Below are 21,797 nucleotides of genomic sequence, written 5' to 3'. Positions count from 1 at the left end.
GGGGCGGGGGGAAGGCGGCCCTCCCTGCCGTGCCTGCTGATAATCGGCTCTCCGGAACCAGCCTGGGACACAGGGGCCAGCTGGGTCAGGAAGTGGCGTACAATGCCGCTCTTTCAGGGGAGACGCTGCGCGGTCTTAGGGCCTGTGTGATTCCAGGGGAATCTGGGAAACAGCCTGTTCTTGGAGGATGTTCTCTAACCTGGGCCGGAGGTGAGCAATGGAGCCCCAGACTTCCCACCCTCTGCCTGGGGTTCGGCCCCCCCAGGCATTGCCCAGCTCCAGACCCAATTATTTCCTTCAGAGGAGAGGGGAAAGAGAGCAGATTTCCTTAGGAGACCATGAATCACATTCCTGGTGCTTTTTAGAGGCAGGCTCACCGGGAAGCAGTCATTAAGTCCTTAATGATTTGATGATTTATTAAGACTCTGTCCTGCCTTAGCAGCTGTGGGCCCACGAGGGCAGAAGCCAGGGTCCTCACCCTTGGGATTTTAATCTCGGTGAGGGAGGTAAGACGATATGCTTGTTGTCAAATGCATGAAGAGAAACGGGACTTCAAAAAGAAAAAAGGAATGAATTACAAAGGATTGGCCATCGATGCTTTGTGGTGATCTAAATGGGAAGGAAGTCTAAAAAAGAGTGGACTGTATGTGTACGTGTGGCTGATTCACTTTGCTGTACAAGAAACTAACACAGTATTGTGAAGCAAGTGTACTGCAATAAAAATTAATTTTAAAAAATTATTGGCCAAAGTGGCCTGGCAAATCTAAAGGAGAGATTCGAATTGCCGACATTCATTGTATCATAGAGAAAGTAAGGGAATTCCAGAAAAACATCTACTTCTGCTTCATTGACCATGCTAAAGCCTTTGACTATGTGGATCATAACAAACTGAAAAATTCTTAAAGAGATGGGAATATCAGACCACCTTACCTGCCTCCTGAGAAACATGTATGTGGGTCAAGAAGCAACAGAACATTACATGGAACAACTGACTGGTTCACAATTGGGAAAGGAGTGTGACAAGGCTGTATATTGTCACCCTGTTGATTTAACTTATATGCAGTGTGTCCACATGCGTGCTAAGTCACTTCAATCGTGTTCAACTCTTTGTGATGCTATGGACTGTAGCCCGCCAGGCTCTTCTTTCTGTCCATGGGATTCTCCAGGCAAGAATAATACTGGAGTGGGTTGCCGTGCCTTCCTCCAGGGGATCTTCCTGACCCAGGGATCGAACCTGTGTTTCCTACTGCTGGTGGATTGCAGGTGGGTTCTTTACCGCTGAGCCACCAGGGAAGCCCACATGCAGAGTACCTGTGTGAAATGCTGGGCTGGATGAATCACAAGCTGGAATCAAGATTGCTGGGAGATATGCAAATGATACCACTATAATAGCAGAAAGTGAGGAAAGAGCTTCTTGATGAGGGTGAAAGAGGAGAATGAAAAAGCTGGCTTAAAACTCAGCATTCAAAAAACTAAGATTATGGCATGTGGTCCCATCACTTCATGGCAAATAGAAGGGGGAAAATGGAATCAGTGACAGATTTTTTTTTCTGGGGCTCCAAAATCACTGTGGACAGTGACTGCAGCCGTGAAAATAAAAGACGCTTGCTTCTTGGAAGAAAAGCTATGACAAACCTAGACAGGATACTAAAAAGCAGAGTCATCACTTTGCCGACAAAGATCTGTATGGTTAAAGCTATGGTTTTTCCAGTAGTCATGTATGGATGTGAGAGTAGGACCCTAAAGAAGTGCCAAAGAATTGATGCTTTTGAATTGTGGTGTGGAGAAGACTCTTCAGAGTCCCTTGGACTGGAAGGAGATCAAAAACTGAAACTGAAGCTCCAATAAAGGGAGTGAAGAGCCGACTCACTGGAAAAGACCCTGATGCTGGGAAAGATTGAAGGCAGGAGGAGAAGGGGCAGAGGATGAGATGGTTGGATGGCATCACCAACTCAATGGACTTGAATTTGAGCAAACTCCAGGAGCGAACTCCACTGAAGGACTGAAGGACAGGGAATCCTGGTGTGCTGCCGTGCACCAGGTCTCAAAGAGTAGGACACAACTTAGTGACTGAACAACAACAGAGAGAGGTTTCCATGCCTCTACCTGGATACTTCATTTTTTTAAACTTGTTTTTGGCTGTGCTGGATCTTCATTGCTGCCTGCAAGCTTTCTCTAGTTGCAGCGAGTGGGGCTTCTCTTGTTTCAGAGCACAGGCTCTAGGCACATGGGCTCGGTAATCGTGGCTCATGGGCTTAGTTGCTTTGCCACGTGTGGAATCTCCCCAGACCAGGGATCAAACCCCTGTCTCCTGCACTGGCAGGCAGATTCTTAACCGCTGGACCACCAGGGAAGTTCTACTTGTATACTTCTAATAATAGGAAATTCTCTTTCATGAGACAGCTTTAAACTTATCCAGAAACCGCCTCACAGTACTTCTACCCATTGGTCTAGTTTTGATCCCTGGAGTTATTCCTCCTTCCACATATCCACCTTTCAGAATATTGATATTCCTCTAAAATGTTTTCAGGCCCCACGTGCATCCCCGTCTAGGTCACTCTCTTCTAGAAGTAGTTTAGTTTGCCAGTTCCCTTGATAATGTACAAAGTCTAACAGTGAATAGATAGTGTTTTACATGTGAATTTATCTTCCTAGAGAGTTAGAACCATCCCCTCCCTCATTTTGAACACTGTGCTTCTTTTAATACATCTGGAACTCAGACTTGCATTTTGATCAGCCACAGCACAATGTTGCTTTTATTAAGTTAGCAGCCAAATAAAACACCTAAATCATTGTCACAAGTGCTGCTCTGCGTCATATCTCCCCTGTGCTCTCTTTAGACCTAAATATAGGGAACTTCCTTTATACCTGCTGGATTGCATCTTATGAAGTTTCACCCATTTCTCCAGTCTGTGGACCTTGTCTGGTGTGGCTGGTATGGGGTTTGTTATCCAGAGCCTGAGCTGTGGAGCCCCACTTCCAAGTCTGAGTTCTAGCTCTCCACTGGCTGGTGGAGGGGTCTTGGCAATTTACTTGGCCTTCCCCCACCCCGCCCCAAATATTTATTTTCCTGCGCCGGGAGTCTTAATTGCAAATCTAGGTCCCTGAGAGTGAATGTGAAAGTCTCTCAGTTATGTCTGACTCTTTGTGACCCCATGAACTATAGAGTCCATGGAATTCTCCAGGCCAGAATACTGGGGTGGATAGCCTTTCCCTTCTCCAGGAGATCTTCCCAACCCAGGGATCGAACCCAGGTCTCCCGCCTTGCAGGTGGATTCTCTACCAGCTGAGCCACCAGGAAAGCCCATGACCAGGGATTGAACCCAGTTCGATCAGTTTGATCAGGGATCAAACCCTAGTTCCCTGACCAGGGGTCAAACCCAGGCCGGCCAGTCCTATTGTAATTGTTTCATAGCCCACCTTACGTCCAGTTGTTTCCATTTTCACGTCCACCCTTTAGATTGAGAGCTCCATTTCTTCTCTTCTCTGCTATTCATAGCTGCTTCCAGGACTTCCCTGGTGGTCCAGTGGTTAACACTCCGAGCTGTCAATGCAGTGGGCGTGGGTTCGATCCCTGGTCAGGGAACTAAGATCCCACATGGCCAAAAATATATATATATAGCTGCTTCCTTCAACTCTTCCTCCAGCTGCTTCCGTCCTTTTCTGCCCTGCACGAGGCCCATTGCCCTTTCACCCCCACTGAGTGCCACCTCCCCTTCTGCTTTTATCCCCACTTCCGCCCTTGCACATGTGTGGCCCAATGGCCCAATTGGTCCTTGTGTTCCCGCTTTTCTGGAGCTGGGCTCCAGGATCTGGCCACTTGAATAGAATGACCTTGGGCAAGTGGGTGACTTAGCCTTTCTGGGCAACAATCATAGATGCCCCTCGAGTTCGTAGGCAGCATCACTGAGAGGAGTCTGAGTGTCAGGGGAACACCTGGGAGACAGGTGACCCCCTTCTTCCTTTGTTAGTTTCCCTGAGCAGCATCACAGTTTCACAGGACAGAACATTTTCAGTTTTCTCACACATGCAGTCTAGAGTTACAGATTCATGAGATATTCTTTAATGTGGCTTAAGGGAATTTAAAGGTTGTTTTTGTTTTGTTTCTTTGTTTTGTAAGTGAGGCTCATACTGACCACAAATTCGGGCAACTGGTCTTTGATCCGTCAGTATAAACAGATATTTGTGGACTAAATCTAAACCCCACCCATCTCAGCCCTCTCTCGAGACCCTGACTCAGTTTCTAGCATTTCCAACCAACAAGGATTTCTCTTTTTCCATCACAGCCCTTACAACACAGCCCTTAGAGCTGGCTATCTCTCCCGACCCTCTAGGACCTGGCCACGTCCAGTTCACACCATCCTGGATTTGAGTCTCTGACTATCATCTTACATTTATTAGGTCCCTTATAATTCCTTATGAATGCAGGCAACCTTTAACGGCTCAGCAAATGTGGTCACTTTGCCCAGAGGTCTGTCTGCAGCCAGGATCCCATCATTGTGTCAGAGCCAGGAGAGAAACATAGTTGAAAGCGTGTGACTCGCCTGAGGAAGTCTGAAGAAAAGGGAATGGCCTGGGACAGGCCTGGAAGCAGAAGCCGAGAAACAGGTTCAAGGAAGGACTTGTGACGAGAAAGCTGGAAGCACTGGCCTCCAGAGGACACGAGTACTGCCTCAACGGGAGATTTGGGGCAATAAACTTTTTAAGCCAAAGATGCTGATTAAACACCTGAGATTTACTTATTTTCTTAATATTTTATTTATTTATTTGGCTGTGAAGTGAACTGAAATTCGCTCAGTCGTGTCCAACTCTTTGCGACCCCATGGACTGAATTCTCCAGGCCAGAATACTGGAGTGGGTAGCCTTTCCCTTCTCCAGGGAATCTTCCCAACCCAGGGATCAAACCCAGGTCTCCTGCATTGCAGGCGGATTCTTTACCAGCAGAGCCACAAGGGAAGCCCTTATATGAGTCTTAATTGCAGCATGCAGGATCTTTTTTTTTTTTTTAAGAGTCAAAGAGAGAAGGCTTATTTTATATTTTATTTATTTTTGGCTGTGCTGGATCTCCGTTGCTGCACAGGCTTTTCTCTAGTTGTGGCAAGCCAGGGCTACGCTCTCGTTGCAGTGCACAGGCTTCTCGAATCACGTGGGATCTTTAGTATCAGAATGCAAACTCCAAGTTGTGGCATGTGGGATCTAGTTCCCTGACGAGGGATCAAAGCTGGGCCCCATGCATTGGGAGCTCAGAGTCTTAGCCACTGGCCCACTAAGGAAGTCCTGGGAGTAAACTTCTTACCCCTTTCTGGCAGCATGTCTTATGTGAGATTCCTTCTGAACTGGTCTAACCATTGCACCTAGAGCCAACAACTGTGCTCAATGGCGCCCCCTGCCTGTGCCGTAGAGAAGAGGGAAGGAAGTGTCTGCCCTCTCCTTGTCTTCAGGGATGACTAAGCCTGATGGGGAAAGGAGCCTGTGTTAGTCTCTTGGGGCTGCCACAACCAATTATCACATATCGGGTGGCTTAAAACAATAGACATTTGTTGTCGCAGTCCTGGAAGCAAGAAGGTCAAAATCAAGGTGCCAGCGGGGCCATGTTCCCTTTGGACATTCCATCCTGGCCTCTTCCTAGATTCTGTTGGTTGCCGGCCGTCCTTCGCATTCCTTGGCTTGTAGGCACATCCCTCTGGTGTCTGCCTCCATCTTCACATGGCTCTCTTCTCCCTGAGTGTCTGTGTCCCTGGGTTTTCACGTGGTTTTCTTATAAGTACACCAGTCATACTGGACTTGGGACCCACCCTAATTCAGTACGACCTCATCCTAACTATCTCTGCAAAGACCCTATTTCAAATGACATCATGTTCACAGGTGCTGGGGGATTTGAACTCCAACGGATCTTTTCTGTGGAGACACAATTCCACCCGTAACAGAGCTTATGCTGTTAAAGAATTTGAGTCTGGCTCACAGACCTGTGTTTGTGAAACAAACTTATGGTTACCAAAAGGGTTGCAGGGGTGGTGGGGGGAGAGGTAAACTAGGAGTTTGCAATTAACATGTACACATTACTATATATAAAAATAGGTAAATAAGGATTTCTCTGGCGGTTCAGTGGTTAAGACTTGGCGCTTCCAATGCAGTGGGTGCCAGTTCGATCCCTGGTCAGGGAACTAAGATCCCACATGCCACGGGGCAACCAAGCCCATGCCGTAGTGAAGACCTGGTACAGCCAAAAGTAAAAATAAAAATAAAGAAATTATCCTTAAAATTTTAGGTGTGATCATCATAATATGACGGTTAACATTCAGTCTTTTTTTTTCTTTTTCCCTTAGAGATTTTTACTGAAATATTTGCTGGTAAAATAGCATAACACCTGGGATTTCCTGCAGATAATCCAGGGAGCAGGGGAATCAGTAACCAATGGTAAAAAGCCGAAGTGAGCACACCAGGCATGTGCTCAGTGGTGCCCAACTCTTTGCGACCCCGTGGACTGTAGCCCAGCAGGTTCCTCTGTCCGTAGGACTTTTCCAGACAGGAATACTAGAGTGGGTTGCCATTTCCTTCTGCAGGGGATCTTCCCGACCCGATCAAACCCGCCTCTCCTGCTTTGGCAGGTGGATTCTTTACCACTGAGCCACCAGAGAGGCCCCAGGACACGAGAGGTGCAGGCCAAATCCAGACCACCTCCTGATTTTGTAAATAAAGTTCTATCGGAATGCAGCCACAGTCATTCATTTCTGTATCTCTGAGGCTGCTTTTTCACTCCAGTGGCAGAGTTAACAGTTGTGATGGAGACCATGTGACCTGCAGAGGCTAAAATATTTACTAACTGCTTCTTCACAGAAAATGTTTGTGACCCCTCATCCTTAAGAAAGCGTGTTTGGCTACAAGTTCATAGTGCTGGGGACTGATTATATGAGGACTTATTAGACGGACCATTGCATTTGTGTGTGCTTGGACTTTTCCATAATGAAAAGTTAAAAAAAAAAAAAAACGTGGAGCCAGTAATCTCACTCCTTATACTCTATTCCTTGGGAATGAAAGCATTGATTAATAAGGATATATGTATAAGAATGTTTACTAAAAGAGTTTAGTGGAAATAAATTGCTTCCCAGTACCAGTTGCTATATATCACATCCACCCACACTGTGGAATATTATATCTTCTTAAAGAATGAGCCAGAGTTTTACCAGTTCACTTGGAAAACATATCATGGGATATTTTCAAGTGATATTTTCAAGCAAGATGTAAAAAAGTCTGTGCATGACAGTCCCAGTTTTATAGGACAGTGACAAAGTTAATCCTTCAGAATGTGGGAGTGTGTGTGTGATTGTGTGTGCACGCTCACACTGGGGTACGTGTAGGGTGTACACGTGTAGGGTACATAACAGGTTGTTAACCTGAGTTGGAATAGAATGACATTTGTGGAAGGGAGCAAAACAGAAAAAGGCTGTTACTTCAAAAACCAGGCTACCTGATACCATCCTGTGTGTGTATGTAGAAATTATATTCATATGTGTAATGTGCTTTGTTAACTTCAAGAGAGAATTATGATTCTGAAAATAACCGGAAGGAGTGAATATTTGTCATGCCTTATAAATAAAAGGGAGTTTGGTTGGAAGTTGGAAAGTGCCCAAGAGCAGGGAGACAAGAGAGGAGAGTGACCACTGTCGACCCGAGCCAGCTAGGGGAGGCTCCATGGAAGGTTCTAGCCGGGCGGGGGCCGCGTCCGGATGGTCTTTGAGCCACAGCCCCTCCCTGATCTCAGCGCCTCTTCCTCCTGCTCCCGGAGAAATAATGTTTCCCTGGGGGATGAAAGACATCCCTTTGTGCAGGCTTTAATTGCCATGTTGTTGTGCCAAGTGAATGAGTGGCAGGCGGGCGCAGCAGCTGGGCACAGCCAATGCCAGGCAGCAAAGCCCGCTGCCTTAGGACAGCCCGGGCCAGCTGGCCTGGGAGCGCTGCCCGCCTCTGCCCCCCACGGTGGGGGGTGGGGGCTGGGCCTGCATGGGGACAGGGGGACACGGGGGTCTGCGGGGAGAGAGGAGTCATTGGAGGGAGGGGCAGGGGCGGGGCGTCTGGAAGGGTCTCAGCCACGGTCAGAAGCTTATTCATCTCATCCTCCTTTCCCCTTCCCCACCCCCACTTCTTGTTTTTCAGACTGTCAGCATCAACAAGGCCATTAATACACAGGTAGTGGCCGTCAAGGAAAAACATGCCAGAAATATCCTTTTGGAGGTTGTTCTGAAGACCGACCCCGAGGAGCATCAACTTGTGGGGACGGAGGTCAGGGCGAGACATCCTTGCTCAGCTGAAGGAACAGGCATGCCCCCACTGGCCAGGCCCCTGCAGGGTCTGAACAGTGTGGGTTGGCAGCAGCTGGCTTCAGAGCCCACAGCCCGTCGGGGTGGAAGGGACTGCAGCAGCCATCCAGCCTGGTCCCGCTCCTCTCCTGTGACTTAGCTTTGCAGAACTGCCAAGACCTTTGAAGTTACTCTCCTTTGAGATGTTTCCTCGGGGCACTGGAGGTCTTTTCCCTTGTATCATCAAAGGACTCTGGCCCTGCACTTTGCCACCCTGACCACCCCCTTGGGGACCTGATCAAACGCCTTTCTCTGAGCATGAAAGCAAAACAGCGATCTGGGCAGCAGCGGTTGGCCTTAAGCCGACACAACGGCTCTACCATGGAAATATGAGCCTCTTGAGTGAGCTGGTTCAGCCCAAACCAGAGGGAAGAAGATGGGAAAGTCAGGGAGAACTAGGGCAGTGGCCCCCAACCTTTTCGGCACAGGGACTGGTTTCATAGAAGACAATTTTTCCACAGATGGGGCAGGGGGTGGTTTCAGGATGATTCAAGCACATTACACTTACTATGCCCTTTATTTCTGTTATTACATCAGCTCCACCTCTGATCATCAGGCAGTAGATCCCTGAGGTTGGGGACCCTAGGGTTAGGAAACTGATGATTTGAGGGTTTTCACCAAGTGCCCCCACCACCAACGCAGAGTTGGCAGAAGCCTCAGCTTCCCCTATGGCTCAGTGGGTAAAGAATCCGCGTGCAATGCAGGAGCAGCGGGTTCGATCCTTGGGTCTGGAAGATCCCTTGGAGGAGGAAATGGCAACCCACTCCAGTATGCTTGCCTGAAAAATCCCATGGACAGAGATGCCTGGCGGGCTACAGTCTAAAAGGTCACAAAGAGTTGGACAAGACTGAGCAAGCGACTTAGCAGCAGCAGCAGATCACGCATGATAGGCCTACTGGGCAGCCACCATCCCAGGTCTGTGGCTTTGGAGAGTAGTACAGGCAGCACTCTGGCCAGTGGATCCCTCAGGAACTGCTCTTGAAGTCAAGTCCAGGTGCTGGAGGGCTATTCCCCAGAGGCCAGAGGAGAGGCTGCCAGTGGGGAAGCCTTTGTGTTTGCTGGGACGGAGTACGGGGCAGGGAGGCTGGGTTTCCATCTGGGCTGGGAAGCTGCTTCTTGCCAGGGTTCAGCAAGGTGGCTGCCCCACAGCTAGTCAGGTTGGCATAGCCTGTCTTGAAGCCGTCCCACCCCAGCCCCTCTGTGCAGGAGACCCGCCAGGTTAGAAGGCCAAGGAAGTGCAATACTGTCAGGGCGATGCCCAGGAGAGGTCAGGCCCTCGGGAAATGTCCCTGGCAGCGTGTACTGCTCTTCAGTGGCAGGAAAGCAACTGTCTTTAGTGGAAGATGCTTTCGTTGGAATTAGGGCTTTGCTGCGAGATGGGGCTGTTGAACCCCTACCGGGTACCCCAGAAACCTGGCCCAGCGGTGAGCCCCGCCAGACCTTGCCCTTTTACTCCCTTGACACTTTACTGAGTCAAGAAAACCAAACCAAGAAAAGCCTTATTATTAGTGTCTTCCCAGATGGCTCAGCGGGTAAAGAATCTGCCTGCAATGCAGAAGACGCAGTAGACAGGGGTTTGATCCCTGGGTTGGGAAGATCCCCTGGAGAAGGAAATAGCAACCCACTCCACTGTTCTTGCCTGAGACATCCGATGGACAGAGGAGCCTGGTGGGCTACAGTCCATGGGTTTGCAAAGAGTTGGACACGACTGAGTGACTAATGCGTGAATCAGATTAGTGTCCCAGTTGGTTGTCTCAGAGAGTTACCCAGTCCTGACCCTTCTCTGTGAAGAATACCAATCCGTCAGTCTGGCGCGAGATAGGAAGTAAGAGACAGCTATCCTGGGCCAGTGTGCCCTTCTGAATGGGGCATGAACACAGAGAGGGCCAGGGCACACCTTGCCAGGGAGGCACCCTGGGGCGATGGAAGGGACCTGGAGGCAGATTCCAGAATCCCGTCACTGGAGCTCTCTGACTTGCTCTGGAACCTTGAATTGGCCCAGTGAGGCCTCTGCAACCCTTAACTCCCTTGTCTGTCAAATGAGAGTGTTGGCCAAAGAAGCTTCCAGAAGCTAACATTCCAGCTCTGCCTTTCTGGGAGTCTCTCTGCCTCCCAGTTGCTAAGGGGTGAATAAACATTGAAAAGATCCCCTCCACACAGAGTTTTAAAGCCTAAAGATCTCACAGAACATTTATTCTCTATAGGTACTTTTTTTTTTAATTGGAGTATAGCTGCTTTATGTAGTTGTCTTTGTTTCTGCTGTACAGCAAAGTGAATCACCTATTCAGTTCAGTTGCTGTGTCGTGTCTGACTCTTTGCGACCCCAAGCCTAGCAGCACGCTAGGCTTCACTGTCCACCTTCTGCCAGAGCTTACTCAAACTTGTGTCCATCGAGTTAGTGATGCCATCTGATCATCTCTTCCTCTGTTGTCCCCTTCTCCGCCCGCCTTCAATCTTTTCCAGCATCAGGATCTTTTCCAGTGAGTCAGTTTTTCGCATCAGGTAGCCAAAGTATTTGCATCAGGTGGCCAAAGTATCAACTGTATGTATATGTATAGCTTTAGGTTTTTTGAGCTTCCTGGCCACTTAGGTCACCACAGAACTTTGAGTGGAGTTACCTGTGCTGTGCAGCGGGCTCTCATTAGTCATCTGACACAGAGTCGTCTGTATGTGTCAGCCCCCATCTCCTGATTCATTCCACTCCCTCATCCCCCATCCTGTGTTCACACGTCCATTCTCTAGGTCCGTGTCTTATTTCTGCTTGGCAAATAAGCTCCTCTGTATCACTTTTCTAGAACCACATGCAAGTGATTTTATACAGTATTTGGTTTTGTGTGTGACTTATTTCACTCTGTATGACAGTCTCTACTACTACTACTAAGTCTCTTCAGTCGTGTCCGACTCTGTGCGACCCCGTAGACGGCAGCCCACCAGGTTTCCCCGTCCCTGGGATTCTCCAGGCAAGAACACGAGTGGGTTGCCATTTCCTTCTCCAATGCATGAAAGTGAAAAGTGAAAGTGAAGTCGCTCAGTCGTGTCCGACTCTAATGACCTCATAGACTGCAGCCTACCAGGCTCCTCATCCATGGGATTCTCCAGGCAAAAGTACTGGAGTGGAGTGCCACTGCCTTCTCCGTGACAGTCTCTGGGTCCACCCAAACATGTGGAAGCTAAACGACTGGCCTGTCATCGTCGTGCAGGGGCCACGCTGTCTTCTCTGTATCATTGCGCTTTTCCTATGTGTGCTGCCACAGTGCGCGCTCTTTATCAGTACATTCATAGAGCATCATCTCCCCTCGTTACCAGCTAAATAAGCATTGGGAAGCCTGGCTTCATTTAGAATTGCGGTTCAGACAGTCGTTTATCCTGGGTGCCTGACAGGTGAACAGGTTGGCATCCCCAGCTGTGGTGTCCACTCCTGGAGGGCGGGGGGGTGAGTCTTTTTCTTTATATCCCCGAGTGCCTGACATGAATTGGATGCATTAAGATGCTTTTGAAATTAAAGAAAGACAGAGGGATGTGCTTGCCTCTTTCCACGCCGGTGTGCACAGCCAGCTCCATGCCTGCCCTGGCTCCTGTTTTGGCAGATTGCTCTTGGGTAAATGGCTTCCCTGGTGGCTCAGATGGTAAAGAATCCGCCTGCAATGCAGGAGACCTGGGTTCAATCCATGGGTTGGGAAGATCCCTTGGAGGAGGGAATGGCTACCCTCTCCAGTATTCTTGCCTGGAGAATCCCCATGGACAGAGGAGCCTGGTGAGCTACAGTCCATGGGGTCGCAGAGTCAGACATGACTGAGCGGCTAAGCACAGCAAAGGAGCCACAGTCTGCCTTGAGAAGTCATCTCAAGAGAGGGTAGGGGACCGTCTGTCTCTCCTCTTGGCTTCCTTCTAGTCCAAGGGGGCTGTGCTTGAGGTGAAACTCTAAGTTATTTCAGAAATCCATCTTTAAGAACAAAGGCTGGGGGACTTACCTGGTGATCTAGTGGCTAACACTCGGAGCTCCCAATGCAGGAGGCCCAGGTTCAAGCCCTAGTCAGGGAACTAGATCGCACAAACCACAACTGAGACCCAGCACAACCAAATAAGCAAATTAAAAAAAAAATTTTTTAAATATTAGTTATTTATGTACTTATTTTTGGCCGTGCTGGGTCTTTGCTGCTGCTTGGGCTCTTCTCCAGTTGTGGCAAGCGGGGGCCGCTCTACATTGAAGTGCATGTTCTTCTCATTGCAGTGGCTTCTCTTCTTGGGGAGCACGGGCTCTGGGCATGTGGGCGAGCTCCGTGGCTCTAGAGCTCAAGCTCAATAGTTGTGGCGCACGGGCTTAGCTGCTTTGAGGCATGTGGGGTCTTCCCGGATCAGGGATCGAACCCGCGTCTCATGCATTGACAAGCAGGTTCTTTACCACTGAGCCACTAGGGAAGCCAAAAAAAAATTTTTTTTAAGGGTGATTTCAGCTTCCAGACCCAAAATTGTGTGTTCAAGTAACCCCTCTCAAAATACAAATATCAGTCCCAGGAGGGAATTTTACCACACCTTCCAGCTCAGAAGCAAAGTAGCATGTCTTTTGGGTAGAGTGCCTCTTACTAGAGCCTGAATGTGCTGTGCTGTGCTGTGCTAAGCCGCCTCAGTCATGTCTGAGTCTGTGTGATCCCATGGACTCTAGCCCACCAGGCTCCTCTGTCCATGGGATGCTCCAGGCAAGAATACTGGAGTGGGTTGCCATGCCCTGCTCCAGGGGATCATCCTGCATCTCTCATGTCTCTTGCATTGACAGGTGGGTTCTTTATCACTAGCTCCCACCTGGGAAGCTCAAGACAGGATTTGTACTTGGGGTTGATTGATGCCCAGATACTGGGTGTGTGAAGCCTGTACAAGCTTCCATCACAAAAGAAACGTGGAAATCCTCTACTTTCCTCCAAAAGGGTTCCCTAATTACGGACGCTTGGAGGTCTGTTAAAATCACTCAAGGCCAGAAGGACATTTATTAAATGCAAACCGTGGCAGGTGGTCCGTGGGTGGCAGGTATGTTTGAAATTGGATCTAGGGGGCAGAATTCCGCACACAGGGAATTTAGGTCTTAGAAGATGACTGTACCCCTGAGCGAGGCCAGGAAGATTTTTAGAAGATGCAGAGTGAAAGAGTCGTTTTCTTTTTTTTTTTTTTGGTGACCCACAAGGCATACGATATCTTAGTTCCTTGACCAGGGATCAAACCAGCGCCCCCTGCAGTGGGAGCACATAGTCTTAACCCCTGGAGTGCCAAGGAAGTCCCAAGAGTCATTTAGAGAAAATATTAATACATTTTAAACAAAGACTGCTGCTTTCAGGGTAAGAGCAGAGTGGCTCTTAGAGGAATCAGGTGCTACTTGGAAGAGGAACCAAGGTGTCAGTAGCCAGGGCCCTTGAAGAACTGAAGCACGCCCTTGCCTTTGAGTAGTGGATAAGAGGGAATTTTCAGAAGCCGTATTGTGTTGGTAAAATATTAGCTGCAGTTATGTCTCCCTCACAGGCCCCATCACAAACTCAGCAAATCTAAAGGGCAGAGTCTCCCTTCCCACAGCAAAGCCCTAATTCCAACCAAAACATCTTCCCACAGCAAAGCCCTAATTCCAACCAAAGCATTTTCCCACAAAAGGTCAGCCAGGACCACTGCTGGCCCAGAACTTACTTTGCAAATTAGAAAAAGTCACTCCTCCCAAGAGACCGCCGTCTCTGGGGAAATCATCTAATAAAATGAATATTAGAATAAGGTGCCTTTTTGCCATCTGTCAAAATATTGCCAAGATACCTACCCAGATCCTCGGTGCCTTTGTTACGAGCGGCGCCCCCTGCTGGAGAGTGCTGAATAAGGCACTACCCCCGTGGCGGCCTGCTGCAGGCCCCACCTGGGGTTGGTGCCCAGACAGGCCCCATCCGTGCCTTTGTTTTCCATGACCCTCCCTCACCGTGCATACTGGGCACCCACCACGAGAAGGGAGCGCAGACCTTTTGGTCTGTTGTCAACCGGCTGCCCCTGTCCAGCAACGCAGTGCTCTGCTGGAAGTTCTGCCACGTGTTCCACAAACTCCTCCGGGATGGACACCCAAACGTGAGTGCCTGCGGCTGCAGTGGATGGGCGGGGAGCCTGGGACCCACGTGGGGGAAGTGCAGTTGCCTGAGTCACAGGGGCCACTGTCCACTCTGGCACTGGGGATGGCAATGCCCCCATTTCCTGGCCTTCTGGGTACCAGTCTCAGAGATGGGTTCATCTCTCTCATCCCCTTCTCTGCCCCACCCCAGGCCCGGCTTTCACCATCCTCTTTCTCCTCTCCTTGTCTTCCCTCTCCAGGTTCTCAAGGACTCTCTGAGATACAAAAGTGAACTGAGCGACATGAGCCGGATGTGGGTGAGTCTGAACCCGCTCCTTGGGGCCCCCTGCACCGCCTCGTCCTTCCCCAGAGGCCACAGAACAAGGAGTGTGGGATGAAACAAAGTCATCTCTTTCACCTTGTTTCGGATTTCTCTCACAAGCCTCAGGGAGGGGTTCGGGGATGCCCGAACATGGAACCATGATATTCAGTCTTACCTGGAGTCCCTGGAAACTGTTGGAAGGTTCCAGGGCCAGGGAGTTTCTCCTGCCAATGGAAGCTCATGTCCCAGTGGTCTGTGGGCACTGGGATCCCTTGGCAATGACACTGTCATAGTTCCTACTTCTTTCCTTGTCCTGGTCCCATGGGGGTCATAGCACCTTGAGAACTGGCATTCCCAATCTGAATGCCAGTGGATTTTCTTTCCTGGTTGGGGATTCTCGGTGCCTTAGGAAGAGGGACGAGGTAGGTGGCAAGATCTGGGTTTAAAGAGTGTTTTTGTAAACATACCAGAATCTCTCTGGATTCAAGGAGTATGTGTAAGAACGGGAGGTAACCTGCTCTTTGAAGAATCTCCCCAGTGGACGCTGATGTGTCTTTTTGTCCCACTGGATAAGAACTGCTATGTTAGCCGTTTCCTTAAAATTCTTACCTGTCTCTGTCTGCACTCACAAAATGTTAGCAATTATGTAGTCCAATCTACCCATTATAGGTGAGAAATACAGACCCAGAGAGAGAAAGCAGCTTTTGTCTCCCACACTGCAGGCAGATGCTTTACCATCTGAGCCACCAGGGAAGCCCTTCCTAAGTCACAAGACTAGTTAACCTGAACAGAGCAGAGGTTTATCCCCAAATCTCCCACCTGTATGCTAGAGAGTTTTGTTACATTTCTGTAACATGGAAAGCTTAGGTCTTTTTCTTTTTTTGTAGAATATATCTGGTATATATTTTTCCATCCTTTTACTTATAAGTTTTTATATTTTAAATATTTTTTACATGTATATGTATTGCATTGTGGCTAGAGAATCAATATCATATTGATATTTCAAAGTTTTTTGAGCCTTGCTATATGAGCTAGTTCATGGTCAGTTTTTCTTTAATTGAACTGTAATTGATTTATAATATTAGTTTCAGATGTACTGCATAGTGACTGACTTTTCTGTAATCTTTTGTTTTAGAAATATATTTGTCAATAGCATTTAGTTGGATTCTTTAAAAATTCAAGATGGCAGTCTTTGTCTTTTAACAGGACCTTTACTTTGTTTACATTTATTATAATGGATAATATCTTTAGACTTACATCTCCTATCTTATTTTATGCTATTTGTCCTATTTGTCCTATCTGTTTTGTTTCTATTTCTCTCATTGTTTACCTTCTTTTGGATTGATTGGGTATTTTCTTTCTCATTCATTTTCCCCCTCATTACTAGTGGGAAGATACAAAAATAAAAGCAGAGGTTTTTTTTTTTTTTTTTTAATCTGTTGACAATTTATCTAAAAATGAAAAGGGTCTGCTTAGGTTATCATTGTCTAAAATTCATGTCTTTGTTTCCTGTATAGCACAAAGACCTTAGAGTATTTTAACACCATTGGTTCCCTCGAATGCTGTTGTCGTATATTTTAAATTTTGGTTGTTTTTAGACCCCATATTTTATTTTAATTGTTGTATTTGGTGCTCTTCATTTCCTGTTACATCTCAGAGCATGCATTTGGGATCTCTTTCTTTCTGCTTGAATTATTTCCTTTAGAACTTCCTTTAGTGAGAGTCTGCTGGTGGGAAACAAGCACTTTTGCCTGATGGAGAATGTCTTTATTTCACCCTCATTCACGGGAGATATTTTCTCTGACTTAAGAATTCTGGGATGATAGTTCTTTTCTTTTAGTACATGGAAGATATTAGTCAAGATACCCTTCCATTGGCTTATGGCTTCCTTCATTCTTATTAAGTCTGCTGTTAGACTCATGATTATTCTTTGAAGCTAATCTGTTTTGTTTTTTGTTTTTGTTTTTGTTTTCTAAGTTCTTATTATGTATCTAGGTGTGAATTTAGTTTCTTTGGACTTCTTTAATCTGTAGATGATTATCTTTAATTAGTTTTGAAAAATTCTCATTGTCTTTTCAAATATTGCCTTTGCCTCATTCTGTCTTTTCCTCTGAGACTCTGGTTAGCAGTATTTTCAACTTTCTCACCCTATTCCCCCCTGCCTTTAAACCACTATTTCATTTGTTTTCTCCCTGTTCGCCTCTGTACTGCATTCTGGGTAATTTCAGTCGATCTAGTGTTCATTTCACTTATTCCCCTTTCAACAAGGTCTAATCTGTTGCTAAACCTCTCCATAAGGTTTGCAGTTTTGTATAGTTCTCATTTCTTGGAATTTTAGGTTTTGTTTTGTTTTCAGATCTGCTTGGCATTCTTTATAATTTATTGTGCCCTGCATATATTTTAAAACAGTCTCTAATTTATTTAGGCTTATTAAATACATGATTTCGTATATCACTTTTTATACTTCCAGTATCTAAAGTCCTTAGAGATCCATCTCTGCCATCTGTTGTTTTGGTGAATTTTGCTCATGCTATGTGCTTTCTTCTTGTGCTGAGTTATTTTTCTACTGTGAGTTGCTCATTTTCCTGGACACTTTTTTTTGGTGGGAATTCTCTGAACTCTAACAAAGGCAGGTTCCTCCGGAGAGAATTGGCATTTGCGTCCATTGAGATCACTCTAAATTAAATTCTCAGCTTAAAAGTTTTATGAATTCTGAGCAGATCCCCTTGATAACTGGCTCACGGTTCAGTTCTTGGAAGCAGTTTTCCTCTGATCGCAACAGTGGTTTTGGGCAGTGGATTTTCTTTGCAGTCCTTGGGGGTCTCCTTCAGCACAGAGCATGTGTGTTATTTCCAGTTCACCCTTAATTTCCCTGCACCAGGAAGGCAGTCGGCTCTTCCACTAGACTCTTGAACTTGGGCAGGTGAGAGCCCTGCCTCCAGTTCACCACCTGGCTCTGGAGACTCAGAAAACCAAAACTCGGGTTCACTTGGTGTGAGAAAGTATCTCCCCACCCCTGCCCCTGCCCCCATTTTGACCCCATCAAGCCATTTGCTCTCTGAATATCTGAATTACTCAGTTCCTGGCCTGAAGATTCCTTACTCTCCTGCTAGTTCATTAATACCTTCAAAGTGTTTTTAATGTCTCACTCAATATTGTTAGTCGTTTCCAGTGGGAAGGTCAGCCCAGGTACCTAGCCCCCCTGCCTTATCCAAAATATAATTCTAATGTGTGGTCTGTCTCTTCCATTTGACTAAGACTTTCTGAACTTAGAAGCCTCTTTTACTTGTTTTGTTTTTTCAAAGCAGCTTTGTGACCCCATGGACTATATAAAGCAGTTTTAGGTTCACTGAAAAATTGAATGGGAAGTACAGAGATTTTCCATGTACCCAGCATCCAGACATGCATATAGCCTCCTCTGTCATCAGCATCCTCCGCCACAGTGGTGAATTTGCTGCAATGAATGAACCTGCTGACACGTCCTTTGTAATCACCAAAGTCTATAGTTTACAATACAGTTCACTCATGGTCGTTGTACATTCCTTGTTGTCGCAAAGTCGTGTCCAACTCTGTGACCCCTTGGACTGTAGCCCCCCAGGCTCCTCTGTTAATGGAATCAGTTCAGTTCAGTGGCTCAGTCGTGTTTGACTCTTTGTGACCCCATGGACTGCAGCTCGCTTCCCTGTCCATCACTAGCTTCCGGAGCCTACTCAAGCTCATGTCCATCAAGTCGGTGATGCCATCCAACCATCTCATCCTCTGTCACCCACTTCTCTTCCTAACCTCAATCCTTCCCAGCATCAGGGTCTTTTCCAGTGAGTTAGTTCTTCGTATTAGGTGGCCAAAGTATTAGAGCTTCAGCTTCAGCATCAGTGCTTCCAGTGAATATTCAGGACTGATCTCCTTCAGAATGAACTGGTTGGATCTCCTTGCAGTCCAAGGGACTCTCAAGAGTCTTCTCCAACACCACAGTTCAAAAGCATCAATTCTTTGGCTCTCAGTCTTCTTTATGGTCCATGGAATAGCTCTATAATTTTACCTTTTCCAGATTCCATATTGTTGAAATCATATAGTATGTAGTCCGAATTTTCAGACTTAGGTCCATTTTTTTAGTTGAATTGTTTGGTTTTTTTATTGTTGAGATTTAAGAGTATATTTGTACATTTTAGATAACTGTCTTTTATGAGATACGTCCTTGGCAAATATTTTCTCCCAGTCCGTGGCTTATCTTCTCATTCTCTTGACAATGTCTTTTGTAGAGCGGAAGTTTTTAATTTTAATGAAGCCCAACTTATCAATTACTTCTTTCATGGTTTGTGTCTTTGGTGTTATGTCTAAAGAGCCTCTGCCATACTCAGTCACCCAGGTTTTCTCCTCTGTGATCTTCTAGGAGTTTTATAGTTTTGTATTTGACATTTCAGTCTCTGATCCGTTCATCCTTCACTTTTCGACCCTTGTGCATTTTCCCATGATGATCCCTGGTGGTTAGGCTGAAGATGACTTGCTTGCAGTGTCCTTTTTTATATTTTCCAAATTTTCTTTTTTTTTTGTTTTTTGTTTTTATATTTTCCAAATTTTCAACAGGGGATATATGTTATTTTCATACTCGGGGGGAGAGAAAAAATATATTCTTTTAAAAAGACGTCCCAGCTGTAGGTCTTTCAACCCAAAGTTCTCAGTGTTGACAGCCTGCTTTCTTTCCTCTTCGTCAAAGGGCCACCTGAGTGAAGGGTATGGGCAGCTTTGCAGCATCTACCTCAAACTGCTGAGAACGAAGATGGAGTACCACACCAAAGTGAGTCTTTTCAGCAATTCTGCCGGCCCTGCCAGCCACCCCTCAGAGACCACCCCGCCCCCACCGGGCTGTCCCTTCTCCTCACACCTGGCTGGGCTTTTTTGGTTTGTTTTTCGGCCATGCTGGGCCTTGGTTGCAGCATCAGCTTCTCTCTTGGAGGCACAAGGACTTCTCTTGTGGAGGACAGGCTCCACAACGCGTGGGCGTCGTTGCCACAAGACATATGGGAGATTAGTTCCCCGACCAGGAATCGAACCTGTGTCCTCTGCATTGGAAGGCAGATTCTCAACCAGTGGACCACCAGGGAAGTCCCTCCTGGCCACGCTTAATTGTCAGGTTTTCCAGGTAATAGGACAGCCTGGCTTCTCAGGGAATGTTCACACCGTATCCCAGCTGTGTGAGAGGAAACATTTTATAGAGTGACCACAGTCAGTGGGATGTGACTGGAATGTGGCCTGGGATTTTGGCCCAGATCCTCTGCACCTTTTGTTCCCCATTTTGCAAAGAGAGAATCCTGATTCACAGAGTGTGTTCATTCGCTAAGTCACGTCCAACTCTTTGTGACTCTGTGGACTAGCCCGCCAGGCTCCTCGCTCCATGGCGATTCTCCAGGCAAGAATACTGGAGTGGGTTGTCATTTCCTACTCCAGGGGATCTTCCCAACCCAGGGGTCAAACCCACGTCTCTTGTGTCCCCTGCACTGGCAGGTGGATTCTTTACCACTAGTGCCATCTGGGAAGCCTGATCCACCAGGTGGCCTTATGAAAATATTTCAGAAGCACTGACTTGACTGGTAATAGAAATAACTCCTTCCATTCATACAGTATGTGTCCACACAGGACCTTCTGCTCAAGATATGACTTTAGTTATTATTTCTTACATACCTAATGCATATAAAAGTATGTGCCAAGTGGCATATAAGGATAAGGAGAAAGGGTCTGCTCTTTAGGAGTTGACAGATCCACTGGGGAGAGAAGCTTGCACACTTGCAGTAGCTGTATAATAGTGCCAGGTGTGTGCCTGCAGAAAAGTGCCAGGGATGTTTCGAAAAGATGGGGGTGGGGGGTGGGGCTTGATGTGGTCCCTGAAGGGTGGGCATGGTGGCAATAGAAGGTAAGGAAGAATGGCCCGCCAGGTGGGAGGGGAAGCGGCCTGAATTAGGGAGCTGGCAGTGGAAATAGAGAAAGGAAGAAACCTAAGAAGAAATACCATAACTTAGTGTATTTATCTCCAGTATCTTTTATATACTCAAGGGGTATCTTTGATTCATGCAAACCATCCTTAGTTGATTCAACCTTTTTTGAATATCATTTAATCTTCACAACAGCCCTATAAACATGTATGATCATATCCTAGGAAAGTGAAACTCAGATGGTGGCTGGGTCCCTTAAGGGCCTGAGTCAGAAAGCTCCTCGGTGCTGAGGTGGGATTCTAACCTCAGCCAGGTCAGTGTAGAAGCTCATGGTATATCACTGAGGGTCTACCCTAGGCTAGGGCGAGGTGAGGTTCTGGAGAGAAAGAGGGATAGACTTTGCTGCTGCCTTTGGGGGTCACAGTCTGGTTTGGAGGGAAGAAGGAGGGCCCACAGAAGTGAGTCAGGGGGTGTCTTGCCCAGGTTCAGGCAACCAGGTGGGCTTCTAGGAGGTGGTGACACTTGAGCTCAGCCTTAGGGCATTACAATTACCTGTGCTGGATACACATCATCCCAGAGCTTAATGACTTAAAACAACAGCAGTCTTTTGTTGTCTCTGACATTCTGTTGGTCTGGGGTTCCACAAGGGCTTGCCCAGCAGTTCTGCTGGGAGTTTCCTATGCGGTTGCAGTCAGATGCCAGCTGGAGCTGAAACGGTGGGGGGCTGGCCTGGCATCTCTTCACGAAGTCTCAGCACTAGTCAGGGCTTCCTTGCAGCCTGGTGAGTTGGCCAAGAGAACAGGTAGAGTGCATGGCATTTAGATGACCCAGCCTCTGAAGTCACAGGGTGTCCCTCCCACCATCCTATGTTGGTGGAGGCCGTCACAGACGTTCCTAGAGTCACAGGGAGGGGACTGTCATCACTCCAGGTGGAATATCAGGGTCACATCATAAAGAGAGGGTGTTGACTGGGATATGTCACTTCAACCACAGTTCGCCCTCTGGTCCCACCGTTCCCATCTCTCTCTGCCTGCTGTGGAGTACTTTTTCCCCCTTCTCCAGACCCCAGGCTGCCACTTAGCAGGTAGAGAGGAAGGGGCAGTGAGGAAGGGCAGGATGGGTGT

General features: G+C 47.3%; 1 protein-coding gene across 1 annotated transcript in view; it reads left to right on the top strand.

The window, feature by feature from the left end:
* HIP1 (huntingtin interacting protein 1) overlaps positions 1 to 21,797 on the top strand; it is a 133,837-nt gene that overhangs the window by 78,432 nt on the left and 33,608 nt on the right. The window contains exons 2-5 of the mRNA XM_010854310.1: positions 8,155 to 8,218; positions 14,302 to 14,444; positions 14,685 to 14,741; positions 19,461 to 19,541. Of these exons, the coding sequence (XP_010852612.1) occupies positions 8,155 to 8,218; positions 14,302 to 14,444; positions 14,685 to 14,741; positions 19,461 to 19,541 (345 nt within the window). The remainder of the gene's footprint in view (positions 1 to 8,154; positions 8,219 to 14,301; positions 14,445 to 14,684; positions 14,742 to 19,460; positions 19,542 to 21,797) is intronic.

The sequence above is a fragment of the Bison bison genome, unplaced genomic scaffold (assembly GCF_000754665.1).
Source record: "Bison bison bison isolate TAMUID 2011002044 unplaced genomic scaffold, Bison_UMD1.0 scf7180017864340, whole genome shotgun sequence".
Classification (NCBI taxonomy): Eukaryota; Metazoa; Chordata; class Mammalia; order Artiodactyla; family Bovidae; genus Bison; species Bison bison.
Note: the sequence above shows the minus strand (reverse complement) of the source record. Positions and strands in the feature narration are given on the sequence as shown.